Source organism: Armigeres subalbatus, chromosome 3 (genome assembly GCF_024139115.2).
Source record: "Armigeres subalbatus isolate Guangzhou_Male chromosome 3, GZ_Asu_2, whole genome shotgun sequence".
NCBI classification, from domain to species: domain Eukaryota; kingdom Metazoa; phylum Arthropoda; class Insecta; order Diptera; family Culicidae; genus Armigeres; species Armigeres subalbatus.
Window position 1 is genome coordinate 54,734,962 of NC_085141.1, and position 13,540 is coordinate 54,748,501.

General features: G+C 40.2%; 2 protein-coding genes across 2 annotated transcripts; one reads left to right on the plus strand and one right to left on the minus strand.

Moving 5' to 3' along the window:
* The first annotated feature begins 1,006 nt into the window (after positions 1-1,006).
* Positions 1,007-1,435, plus strand: LOC134221642 (uncharacterized). The gene has a single exon (XM_062700832.1). It carries the CDS (start codon positions 1,007-1,009, stop codon positions 1,433-1,435), a length of 429 nt encoding a protein of 142 aa, XP_062556816.1.
* A 772-nt stretch (positions 1,436-2,207) lies between these two features.
* Positions 2,208-2,693, minus strand: LOC134221643 (homeobox-like protein HDP1). Its single transcript, XM_062700833.1, has one exon. It carries the CDS (start codon positions 2,691-2,693, stop codon positions 2,208-2,210), a length of 486 nt encoding a protein of 161 aa, XP_062556817.1.
* Between the last annotated feature and the right edge of the window lie 10,847 nt (positions 2,694-13,540).

Below are 13,540 nucleotides of genomic sequence, written 5' to 3' on the forward strand. Positions count from 1 at the left end.
TCCACCATTGTCATAATCCGGGAAAGTGCCTACTTTTAAAGAAGGGATCACAACCTCCATTGCCATAGTCCATGCAAGCGCCTACTTTTAAAGAAGGGATCGCATCCACCATGGCCTTAATCCGTACATGCGCCTACTTTTAAAGAAGGGATCGCATCCACCATTGCCTCAATCCGGGCAAACGTCTTCTTTTAAAGAAGGCATCACCATTGTCATAATTCGGACAAGCGCCTACTTTTAAAGAAGGGATCACATCATCCATTGCCATAATCTATGCAAGCGCCTACCTTTAAAGAAGGGATCGCATCCACCATGACCTTAATCCGGGCAAGCGCTTACTTTTAAAGAAGAGATCATATCCTCCATTGCCATGATCCGGGCAAGCACCTACTTCAAAGAAAGAATCACATCCACCATTATAATAATCCGGCCAAGCGCCTAATTTTAAAGAAGGGATCACATCCACCATGACCTTAATCCGGGCAAGCGCTTACTTTTAAAGAAGAGATCATATCCTCCATTGCCATAATCCGGGCAAGCACCTACTTTTAAAGAAAGGATCACATCCTTCATTGCCATAATCCGGCAACACACCTTCTTTTAAAGAGGAGATTATATCCACCACTGCTCTTTTCCGGGCATGCGCCTACTTTTGCATTGCATTGCAAATGCATTCTTTCCACGAGAGGACAATGTCTTTTTAATATTGTTATCGACGGGTGTTATATTTACTATTCCGGGGTGTTTCCTGCACCACTTAGTCACCATTTAGAAAAATTATGCCTAATGTCCGTTATGCCAAAAGACCCTCACTTTTGACGTTTGTTACAATTATGCCAAATGTCCATTATGCCAAATGGCCGTTATGCCAAATGGCCTTTATGCCAAATGACCTTATGCCAAATGGCGTTATGCCAAATGACTTTATGCCAAATGGCCCGCTCCCAGCGTAGTCCACAACTGTATAGTCTGCTTTCGAGCTCGTCCCAGATTACTGCAACAATTTATGGCCGAATTACCGTCTTCACGCACCATTGCCAGTCGTCCTTTTACTGTAACGGGAGTGGACTACTGGGGACCCATCCTTCTCAAGCCAATTCATCGTCGTGCCGGACCAAGTAAAGCCTACGTCGCCGTTTTCGTGTGTTTCTGTACCAAGGCGGTACACTTGGAACTAGTGTCCGATCTAACCACACCCAAGTTCACCCAATCTCTTCGCCGATTTGTGTCCCGTTATGCTCCCGGGTTATGCTCTGACATACACAGCGAAAATGGAAGAAACATCGTTGGAGCTGCCAACGAGCTGAAGCAACTGATACGAAGCATAGAGTTCTGGAATGCCGTCACCGAAGAATGCAATGCCCAGCGAATTCGTTGGCACTTCAATCCGCCAACAGCATCAAACTTTGACGGTCTGTGGGAGGCCGCAATCTAATCTGCCCAAAAGCATTTCGGGCGAGTCCTTGGGAAAATAACACTACCGTACGATGATATGGAGACTCTTGTTGCCTTGAGCGACGACCCATCAGACTATGAACCATTGACCCCGGATCACTTTCTCACCGGCGCATCCTTGAAATCCGTTCCTGATGTGGACTATACCAAAATCGCATCCAATCGGCTCACCAAATGGCATCACGTACAACAATTGTATCAGCAACTGAGGAAAAGGTGGCACCTGGAGTATCTCTCCACACTGCAACCATGATCCAAATGGCTTTCTCCTCCGGCGAAAACCAACTCGTTCTTCTTTGCGACGGAAACAACGCTCCAATGCATTGACCAACAGCGAGAATTCAGCAAATTCATCCCGGTCCGGATGGCATCGTGAGGGTAGTGACACTCCAAACTCCAACTGGCCGCCTCGTCCGCCCGGTAAACAAAATCTGCCTTCTGCCAATAGAATCATCGTTCGACCAACAGCACACCGAACAGAACAGCACCTAAAATATAAAAAATCAAGGCTCTATAATTGCCTGGATCAGAAAAGTATCCTGCAGCTGCAATCGTCAAAACAAACCAATGCTATTCGTCGATTATGCATCCGAAATGACGTATCATCATCGAGAATTTTCATCACATCATCGATCAGTCGGAAACATTGTTCATGAGGGGCCAGTATGTTCGCTCATCGCGAAACGATACACCGCGCCACCTATATTTCAACAGACGAATCTGCTGGAATCCGCTGCTAATCGCTTGGCTACTCAACACGTTTCATTCGTTTCATTCGTTTCATTCGTTTCATTCGTTTCATTCGTTTCATTCGTTTCATTCGTTTCATTCGTTTCATTCGTTTCATTCGTTTCATTCGTTTCATTCGTTTCATTCGTTTCATTCGTTTCATTCGTTTCATTCGTTTCATTCGTTTCATTCGTTTCATTCGTTTCATTCGTTTCATTCGTTTCATTCGTTTCATTCGTTTCATTCGTGTCATTCGTTTCATTCGTTTCATTCGTTTCATTCGTTTCATTCGTTTCATTCGTTTCATTCGTTTCATTCGTTTCATTCGTTTCATTCGTTTCATTCGTTTCATTCGTTTCATTCGTTTCATTCGTTTCATTCGTTTCATTCGTTTCATTCGTTTCATTCGTTTCATTCGTTTCATTCGTTTCATTCGTTTCATTCGTTTCATTCGTTTCATTCGTTTCATTCGTTTCATTCGTTTCATTCGTTTCATTCGTTTCATTCATTTCATTCGTTTCATTCGTTTCATTCGTTTCATTCGTTTCATTCGTTTCATTCGTTTCATTCGTTTCATTCGTTTCATTCGTTTCATTCGTTTCATTCGTTTCATTCGTTTCATTCATTTCATTCATTTCATTCATTTCATTCATTTCATTCATTTCATTCGTTTCATTCGTTTCATTCGTTTCATTCGTTTCATTCGTTTCATTCGTTTCATTCGTTTCATTCGTTTCATTCGTTTCATTCGTTTCATTCGTTTCATTCGTTTCATTCGTTTCATTCGTTTCATTCGTTTCATTCGTTTCATTCGTTTCATTCGTTTCATTCGTTTCATTCGTTTCATTCGTTTCATTCGTTTCATTCGTTTCATTCGTTTCATTCGTTTCATTCATTTCATTCATTTCATTCATTTCATTCATTTCATTCATTTCATTCATTTCATTCATTTCATTCATTTCATTCATTTCATTCATTTCATTCATTTCATTCATTTCATTCATTTCATTCATTTCATTCATTTCATTCATTTCATTCATTTCATTCATTTCATTCATTTCATTCATGAATAAAATAAGTGAATAAAATGAGATAAATCAATAATTGAAATAAGTGTAATAGAAGTTCATGAGCATGTAAAATTTTTGTCTATAAGTGTTGATTAATTTTTATTTTATTGTTCTGCTAAACACAATTTCCCGATTTTTTTCCTGATCTTAATAATACATATAGTACTAAAAGTGTGTTTTCTCTCTAAAATATATAGAAACGAATTAAATTTAAATTTATGTAAATAGACAAAAAGTCCCACCCATAATCGCAAGATAAGAGTCCTTGTGACACTTGAAGGACAGCCCTTTTGCCATTTCTCAATCTATACCTATCAGTCGGTCGCCCAATTTCACATTCATTCATCTGTCTATGCCGTCTGTACCAAGAGAACCACTTTCATCGACATCACTTCGCCATCGAGATATCGTAATTGAAGGCTGTTAATTTTAGCGACATCCTCTGCTGATAAGAGGTCATCCAGGAATTATGCAACCACTTCGAGGACGAAAGTGGATGATTTATATACTTTTTATATCTTGTGTAATGCAGAATTGGCCACGGTGTAACGGAAGTGGAAGAAGCATAAACATGTTCACGTACTTTGTGGAAGGTGCCTTCCATGCTTTGCATGGTACACACAGGAGCGATAACCCACACCAGGGATTCAATGAGTCTGGCTAAAAAGGTTCGTTGATAGACACTTTTCGTCAATTACGGTAATGAAAAATGTGACTCGATTAATCTTTCGTTCATCGACGTTTTGCATTTGCCGTTCGGAGAATCTGCGCGTTGTTGTGTCCTCTGTACCTACGGAGGAGCGGGAACTGAAATCACTCCCACTGCGACGTCGTTAGCGAAGCACAGGATGCACTTTGGAACTAATTTCCTCCCCGTTTTCAAGCTCGTTTAGATGACAATAAATTATTTGCATCGATGACTGCTGATTGGATATCAATGAAGCCCGTCTGAGCTCCATATACGGTTTCCGAATTATGAGAATTATGTAAATTTCAGTCTTCCAATAATCCTGTTTGAGTGCTATGAAACTTCCAATCATAAGCATCATTAATTTCGAGGAACCTGTCTTGAATCCCCAGCTGCATGCGATGGTCAAATCTGGAAAAGTTTCACAACAATCTCTTCCGACCACCGGGAAACTGTTTAACACCCAATTATCCTTGGGCTTGGTTTACGCCTCATTTGATCAACTACCGCTTCCTCTCTTTTGAGAAGCCGATAAGAGGGTCACAGTGGTTAACACTGGTTCCCTGTGCGAAAAGGATGCGAACCAGCAAAATCATCAGCAGCCGTCTGTTTTTACCGAAAACTTTATCCGCTCGAAATGATTGAGGCGAACGCTAATCGGGAAAGGCGGACGCGGAAAGAATAAATATGCCACTCCCAATCGATAAGGCAACTTTCCAAGGTTCCCTCAAGCATCCAGTCATCTTTCAGTCATTCGCCATCCCTGTGGCACGGCGATTGATTGTAGCGGCTCGAGATCGGAAGCCATTTCCCACGATAGCTACCGGCAGCTTCGGGCAAAATATCGATTCTGCCTGTACCCAAATGCTTTTGTTGTTGGCTCATTTTGCTGGTATTAACTCGCTGTTTTCCTCCGACGATTTGAAAGGCAAAAACAGTTCAACTCATTCCCCATTGCACAAGGATTGTGGGATCGGTTGATTAGCTATCTCAAGAGGGAAGATGGATGGGAATGTACCTACCGGCTGGCTGCGTTTGTATAAAAAGTCTATAGAAATAATCGCAAAATAAATAACGAAATAAACATCCACAGATGAAGAAAAAAAAATAACTTGGGGGAATGATTTTTGTTTCCTCTAGACTGCAATGGGAATGTAGATTCTAATGGAAATATGGTGCATTTTATTTTATTTTATTTTATTTAGTTGCGAAGGAAACCAAATTGCAATGGGATTACGTTAAGCTTCCGTTTGGAGTTCTACGGAATATACAGAGGCCATAGTTTTTGGCAATGAAAGTTTTTGCCAAAATAATATATAATAAAATAAAAGACAGGATCACCGTCTTCGACCAGAGGTCGCACAGACTGAACAAATAGTTCCGCATTGGGCCCTTCTTAGTTGTGTGGTAAGATATGCGGCTACAAAGCAAGACCATGCTGAGAGTGTCTGGGTACGATTTCCGGTAACGGTCTAGGGGGCTGTCCACATACCACGTGGACAGGTTTTGGTCAGTAACGGATACCCTCCTCCCCCAGCGTGGACATTTGCTCATATAAATTTTCAATAATTTGTATGGACCGTGAACATTCGCCACACACCCCCTAGGCAATTTTTGGATTGGAAATTGTCTCTACTTCCCTGCATGTTTTTAAAACAACCATAAATTTTCAGTTAAATTAACCATGCATTCCGACAAATTTACCACTGAATCAGTTCATGTAACACCATTCCACCAGGACCACAGTTGATTTTTACTGCGCGCATGGTAAAATCAAACGGGTTTGTTGTCTTAAATTAGCCCTCGGAATGGTAGTTTCGACCGCAACATTTTTTTTTTGCGTGTGGGCATAAAAGTATCATCGTGTTAGTCTCATGATATCTTCTTCTTCTTATTGGCATTACATCCCCACACTGGGATGGGACAGAGCCGCCTCCCAGCTTAGTGCTCATTAAACACTTCCGAAGTTGTTCACAGCGAGGTTTCTAGGCCAGGTTACCACTTTTGCATTTGTATATCATGAGGCTGACACGATGATACTTTTATGCCCAGGGAAGTCGAGATGATTTCCAATCCGACAATTGCCTAGACAGGCTCCGGGAATCGAACCCATCCATCCTCAGCATGGTCTTGCTTTGTAGCCACGCGTCTTACCTCACGGCTAAGGAGGGCCCCAGGCTCATGATATACGAATGCAGAAATGGTGACTTGGCTTCGAAAGAAACCTCGCAGTTAATAACTGTGAAAGTACTTAATGAACACTAAGCTGCCAGGCGGAAATGTCCCAGTAGGGGAATGTAATGATAATGATGGCGAAGAAGATTGCCGCATTGAAGTATGTTGAAGTGAGTTCTAAAAACATTCCAAAGAAATTCTGGTAGAATTGGTTTTACATTTTTTCATTTGAATTCAATAGAACTTCCTGTAGAGACTCAAAATATTTTCTAATGAAAATTCAAAATAATTCTGCTTAAAGTTCAAAACAATTTGCCGTTGAAATTCAGTTCACCTCAAAACTTTGTGTAAACTTCCAAATGAATTCCAAAGAATTTTCCATTGAAATTTAGAAAAAAACCCAGATTAATCCACCTAGCGGTGATGGTGCCTTTCTCGTTCGTTCAAAAGGTTTGGAAAAATCTCAAATAACACCAATATGTGGATTGGTCTTATTTTTCATATTTGTTTATATGCATAAAAAAATTCTCGCCGAACGCAATTTGTTGCAAACAAATCGGATGAGCATAAGAGCAAAAAATGGTATTTTATTTTGTAGTTTTAAAATTAGTATTTTCGCCATAACTTTTGACCCAATTGTACGATCCGGCCAAGTTTCTATAGGAAACAATGGGACAAGATTCTGCGTCGAATGCAATCTGTTGCGAGCGACCTGAGAAGCACACATATTGCACATCAATCACAGTAACTTATATATGACCGGATTTAGTCACAATATGGTTCCTGCAACCAGATTTGTTGAAATTGTGTTGCTTGGGGAATAGATGAAGTATAAGTGCTAAGAAAGTGAGCTAGACTTTTTTGAACTCTTTTTCACAATAAATAGTAATTTGACCATGACATCTAAGCCCATAGTCCGATCTGGCTAATTTTCAATAAGAAAATATGAGACATTCTGCGTCGAATGCAATTTAATGCGAGCAAATCGGTTGAGGAAAAGTGCCTGAGAAATGAGTGACATTTTTTTTAGCGATTTTTCATAAAAAAATGGTATAATTTTCGATCCCATAGTCCGATATGGCCAATTTTCAATAGGAAACAACGGGACAGGATTCTACGTCGAATGCAACTTGTTGTGAGCAAATCGATTGAGGATAAGTGCCCGGAAAATGAGTGACATTTTTTACGCGATTTTTTCGTATGAATTTGTATTTTGGCCATAACTTCTGATCCCATAGTTCGATCTGGCCAATTTCAAATGGGAAACAATGGGACAGGATTCTACATTGAATGCAACTTGTTGCGAGCAAATCGGTTGAGAATAAGTTCCCGAAAAATGAGATACATTTTTACGCGATTTTTTCGTATGAATTTGTATTTTGGCCATAACTTCTGATCCCATAGTCCGATCTGACCAATTTCAAATAGAAAATAATGGGACAGGATTCTGCGTCAAATGCAATTTGTTGCAAGCAAATCGGTTGAGGATAAGTGTGTGTTGAGGATAAATGAGTGACATTTTTTACGCGATTTTTTCGTATGAATTTGTATTTTGGCCATAACTTCTGATCCCATAGTCCGATCTGACCAATTTCAAATAGGAAACAATGGGACAGATTTCTGCGTCAAATGCAACTTGTTGCAAGCAAATCGGTTGAGGATAAGTGTCCGAAAAATGAGTGACATTTTTACGCGATTTTTTCGTATGAATTTGTATTTTGGCCATAACTTCTGATTCCATAGTCCGATCTGACCAATTTCAAACAAAAAACAATGGGACAGGATTCTGCGTCGAATGCAACTTGTTGCGAGCAAATCGGTTGAGGATAAGTGCCCGAAAAATGAGTGACATTTTTTACGCGATTTTTTCGTATGAATTTGTTTTTTGGCCATAACTTCTGATCCCATAGTCCGATCTGGCCAATTTCAAATAGGAAACAATGGGACAGGATTCTGCGTCGAATGCAACTTGTTGCGAGCAAATCGGTTGAGGATAAGTGCCCGAAAAATGAGTGACATTTTTACGCGATTTTTTCGTATGAATTTGTATTTTGGCCATAACTTCGGATCCCATAGTCCGATCTGGCCAATTTCAAATAGGAAACAATGGGACAGGATTCTGCATTGAATGCAACTTGTTGCGAGCAAATCGGTTGAGAATAAGTGCTCGAGAAATGAGTGACATTTTTTACGCGATTTTTTCGTATGAATTTGTATTTTGGCCATAACTTCTGATCCCATAGTCCGATCTGACCAATTTCAAATAGGAAACAATGGGACAGGATTCTGCGTCGACTGCAACTTGTTGCGAGCAAATCGGTTGAGGATAAGTGCCCGAACAGACAACACACACACACACACATACACACTCTCTCACACACACACACACACACACACACACACACACACACACACACACACACACACACACACACACACACACACACACACACACACACACACACACACACACACACACACACACAGACATCACCTCGATTCGTCGAACTGAGTCGATTGGTATATAACACTATGGGTCTCCGGGCCTTCTATAAAAAGTTTGTTTTTGGAGCGATCATATAGCCTTTACCGTATACTTAGTATACGAGAAAGGCAAAAAGGTGGTTTGGCCATAACTTCCGATCCCATAGTCCGACCTGGTCAATTTTCAATAGGAAACAATGGGAAAGGATTCTGCGTCGAATGCAATTTGTTGCGAGCAAATCAGTAGTGCCCGAAAAATGAGTGACATTTTTTACGCAATATTTACGTATAAATATGTATTTTGGCCATTACTTCCAATCCCATAGTCCGACGTGGCCAATTTTCAATAGGAAACAATGGGAAAGGATTCTGCGTCGAATGCAATTTGTTGCAGGCAAATCGGTTGAGGATAAGGGCCCGAAAAATGAGTGACATTTTTTACGCGATTTTTACGTATAAATTTGTATCTTGGCCATAACTTCCGATCCCATAGTCCGACCTGGCTAATTTTCAATAGGAAACAATGGGAAAGGATTCTGCGTCGAATACAATTTGTTGCAGGCAAATCGGCTAAAAGTAAGTGCCTAAAAAATGAGTGAGAATTTTTCTTGTCAACAAATGTATTTTGGCCATTACTTCGAATCCCATAGTTCGATTTGACCAATTTTCAATACGAAACAATGGGACAGGATTTCGCGTCGAACGAAATTGTTGCGAGCAAATCGGTTAAGTATAAGTGCCTGAAAAATGAGTGAGAATTTTGTACGTGTTTCTCATGTGAAAAAGTGGATTTTGGCCATAACTTCGAAACCCATAGTCAGATCTGTCCAATTTTCAATACGAAACAATAGGACATGATTCTGCGTTGAATGAAACTTGTTGCGAGTAAATCGGCTAAGAGTAAGTGTCTAAAAAGTGAGTGAGAATTTTTGTTGTAAAAAAATATATTTTGGCCATAACTCCGAAGCCCATAGTCCGATTCGGCCAATTTTCAATACGAAACAATGGGACAAGATTCCGCGTCGAATGTAACTTGTTGCGAGCAAATCGGTTAATGATAAGTGCCTGAAAAATGAGTGAGATTATTTTGCGCACACACATACACACACACATACACACACATACACACACATACACACACACATACACACACACATACACACACACATACACACAGACATCACTTCAATTCGTCGAGCTGAGTCGATCGGTATATAACACTATGGGTCTCCGGGACTCCTATAAAAAGTTCGTTTTTGGAGCGAACATATAGCCTTTACGTATACTTTGTATACGAGAAAGGCAAAAACAAAGAAATTTTAAAAAATTTTCCATACAATCTGACATTATTTTCTGATATTATTTTCGTAAAAAATAAGAAGAAATGACATCAACATTGAGTTGATTTTGATGTAGAAATATTCTCGGGCAAACATAAAAATATGTTTTTCCTAAGCCTGTGTCTTTTTTCCCGAATTAAACTCAAATTAAATTTAAATGTGACATTTGAACAGTTACCGAATAACGCTGCAAACTTAACAAGATTACTTTTGACCGACATAGTTATGTTTTTGACAGATTGATCTTATTGAAAAGCACCAGCGATTCTTATCACCGGGTGATTTTTTTATTTTTGGGCTATCGCTTTCAAGTTTTGTTTGGTTTGATGGTTTGATTTTATCAGGAAATGAGGCGCAGCCTAAGAAATCCATTGTTTTTTAAGGAATTTATGGAATTTCTTCTAAAAATACTTATTAGCATTTCTTTGGAGTTTTGGTCCGAAATCATTTCAGAATTTCATTTATAATTCGATTCACTTAATTTGAATATATTTCTCTTGGAATTTCGTCAGAATTTTTTTTTATTCATATATTTATTTGGTAGGCACTCTGTGTTCTTAACCGCTACTGTGCCGAGATCTACTGTGATATTCTGATGTACAGAATCCACACAGAATCTATTTTTAGATTTCCATTACCATTATTGTTGTTCTTGCCAGTCCATCTCATCGTGAGTCCATTGTGTCTGTTTGTCCATGTCGTGTATCCAATGATCGTTGCTTTGTTCGTTTGCCATTTATCCGGGTAACGTTGGAGGAATGCCTCCAAGAAGAACAAGTTGCCTGTCGTCGTCAGGCAGCCGTGACGGTGAGGCGCGTTCCCCAAAACGCTTCCGTATGAGCTGCGGATCCGGCGACTGACGAGGGTTTGGTGGAGGGGCTGGGAATCGAACCCATGACCAATCGCTTGTAAGGCGAACGTGTAGCCAACTACGCTACGGGACCCCCCATTTCGTCAGAATTTATTTTAGTAGTTTTTCCAAGAATATCTTCTTAAAGCCCATCGAGAATTTTTTTGGGAAATCCTTAGAGGTATTTATAAAAGTTGTCTTGATGTAGTTTCCGCGGAAACTACAGAAGAAATTTCAGAAGAAATTTCTGTAAAAGTTTCTGTGGGAGCTACTATCAGAATTTCAAATTAGTACCTGAGAGATTTTCGTGTGCAATTTGTTTAGGAATAGTCAGGAGAATTTCTGAAGGAATTACTGAAGAATTTCAAAACATTTTTTCAGAGGGATCCTGGAGTGTTCTGAGAAATACCTGGAGTGATTGCCGGACTAAACTCCGGAGACATTCATGGGTTTTATTTCATTTTCTTAAGGAATTCGCAATTGATCTTTCATAAGTATTCCTGGAAATATTCCTAAAGCTACAGGGATGGGGTGGAGTTAATTTAGAAATTTTGTGAGATTCGAAAGGAGTTCAAGTTCAAGTTTCCACAAATTTCTGAAAAGAGTAGGAGGAAAGGAGAATTTCAGGAAAAAGCAAAAAAAAATCAAAGTTATACCCAGGTAGGCTTTTGTAATAGCTCCTACTATGAAATATTTGACTCCTGAGAAATATTCAAAAGGAATTTGGAGGAAATGCTTCAGGAAATTCCAAAAGAATTCCTGCAGGAATCTCCGGAAGAATTATCTGAAGAACTTCCGGATGAACTTCCTGAGGAGCTTCGAAAGGAATTCCTGAAGAAACTTCCAAATAGATTATTGAAGAAACTCTCTGAAGAGACAATTTGCTGGAACTTTTGTGGGAATTCCAGGAAGAATTCTTGGAGTATCCTTCCGAGGAATTCCTGGAGAAACTTCCTAAAAAATTCCTGTAGGAACAATCCAATTATTTTCTAATAAAACCACCAGCAAAAAATCTGGAAGAACTGGAAGTGTGGGCTTCGTGGCCGTGCGGACGTCAATCGTCTAGACGCATGTGCAATGGAGTGTGGGTTCGATTCCCGCCCCAGTAAGGAGGAAACTTTTCGTGATCGAAGAATTCTTCACCGGTCTACTGGGTGTTATATGTTCTGTCCGTTGTCTAGGTGTTAAGTGTTCAGTCTGTACGACCGAAGACGGTGTTCCTGTCTTTTTACTTACGGCGGAATCTCTGGAGCAACTTCTATAGGAAATTGTAACCGTCCGCAAAATCGTATGAGGTTTTAGATAACTTTGATGGCTTTAGCGCCACTTTCGCGTTCTAGAGACCACCAGTCTGTTGATTTGCCCGACTTTCTTGAGACAATACCTCAGGGCAAATCCTTTGGCGGTTGAATATTCCAAACCCCTTGCCAAACCACGAAAAACCAAGCTCGCTCTACTTATCCCTTGTTGCCCCTCGTGCTCGCTTAAGCTCGTTCAACCCAATACTCACTTACCACAGAGGAATAGAAGTCTGAAGAAATCAATCTACCAACGAAACTACTGGGGGGTAGGAGAACAGTGGATTTTAAACGGAATTGCTGAAAATGAAATTAATTGGTACTCAGATCTACTAATTCAATTCAATGATTTATTGCATAATACGGTTCATTCGGGTTGAACGGTAAACTAGACTGGGCTTAAGCTAAACTTGGGAAACTATTCATGGCCATGATAACAATGTTTCCATGTACCTGCGCGATTCACCGGGCGAGAACTAAACAAAAGCTACTAACTCTTGGTTCAGGTTCGATCCAGCGTACGATAATTAACGACGTACAGGGACCGTGCTCCGAAAGGCGGGCCTTAGCGGACACACGAGCTCGAATGGTCGCTCTGCGACCCTCAACAAAATCAACGGGAACCCCAAACTGACTCCGCTGGTCGCTTTCCGAATTCCAGCCCGTACAAAAAAAGCGCCTTTGCGCTGGAAGTCCAACGCGAATGGCAAACGTTAGTCTAACGCAACACTTATTAAAAACTATTTAATTTACCTTTTTGCCTTTCTCGTACAACAAAGTTGTACCGAAAGGCTATCATTTCACTCCGAAAACGTACTTTTTATAGAGGCCTCTGAGACCCATAGTGTTATATACCAATCGACTCAGCTCGACGAGCTGAGCAAATGTCTGTCTGTCCGTGCGTATGTGTGTGTATGTGTGTGCACAAAAGCTAAGAAAAACATTAGACAACTTTTCGTATAGTAATCCTTAACCGATTTTCTCGAAAGTTACATTCGACAGCGAACAAAGCCTTGTTGATCACTATTGAATTTGATAACGATTGACCATTGCGTTAAAAAGTTATTAAGAAAATGGTACGACGAACCATATAAGCACCATACAAGGTTGATGTCTTGGCTAAATGCGAGAAAGGCAGTATCACTACTCGGTGAATTAATTTGGGTTTTTTTAAATAAATCCTTCGGCAAATGGAGTAGTCTCACAAAATCAGACGCACAGACGCACTGACGGCAACAAGCTGGAAGACACCAAAAGATTTATTTCACAACACTTCACTTTTTAAACCACTGCTCACCATCTACCTTCAACAGACTTGAAGGCGTTCCACCTTTGAAAACTTTTTACGGAACTTAAAAACCGCAATACTGCTACTCCTCTAGTGCGAGCGAAAATGAACGAGCTTAAGGGTTTTTTCCTTCAAGAAACCTTGAAGGACAATTGTTTATTAT

Bases quoted from the DNA above. Each gene is read 5' to 3' on its own strand.
- LOC134221642 (XM_062700832.1), top strand. From the start codon at position 1,007: ATGGCCGAATTACCGTCTTCACGCACCATTGCCAGTCGTCCTTTTACT.
- LOC134221643 (XM_062700833.1), bottom strand. From the start codon at position 2,693: ATGAATGAAACGAATGAAACGAATGAAACGAATGAAACGAATGAAACG.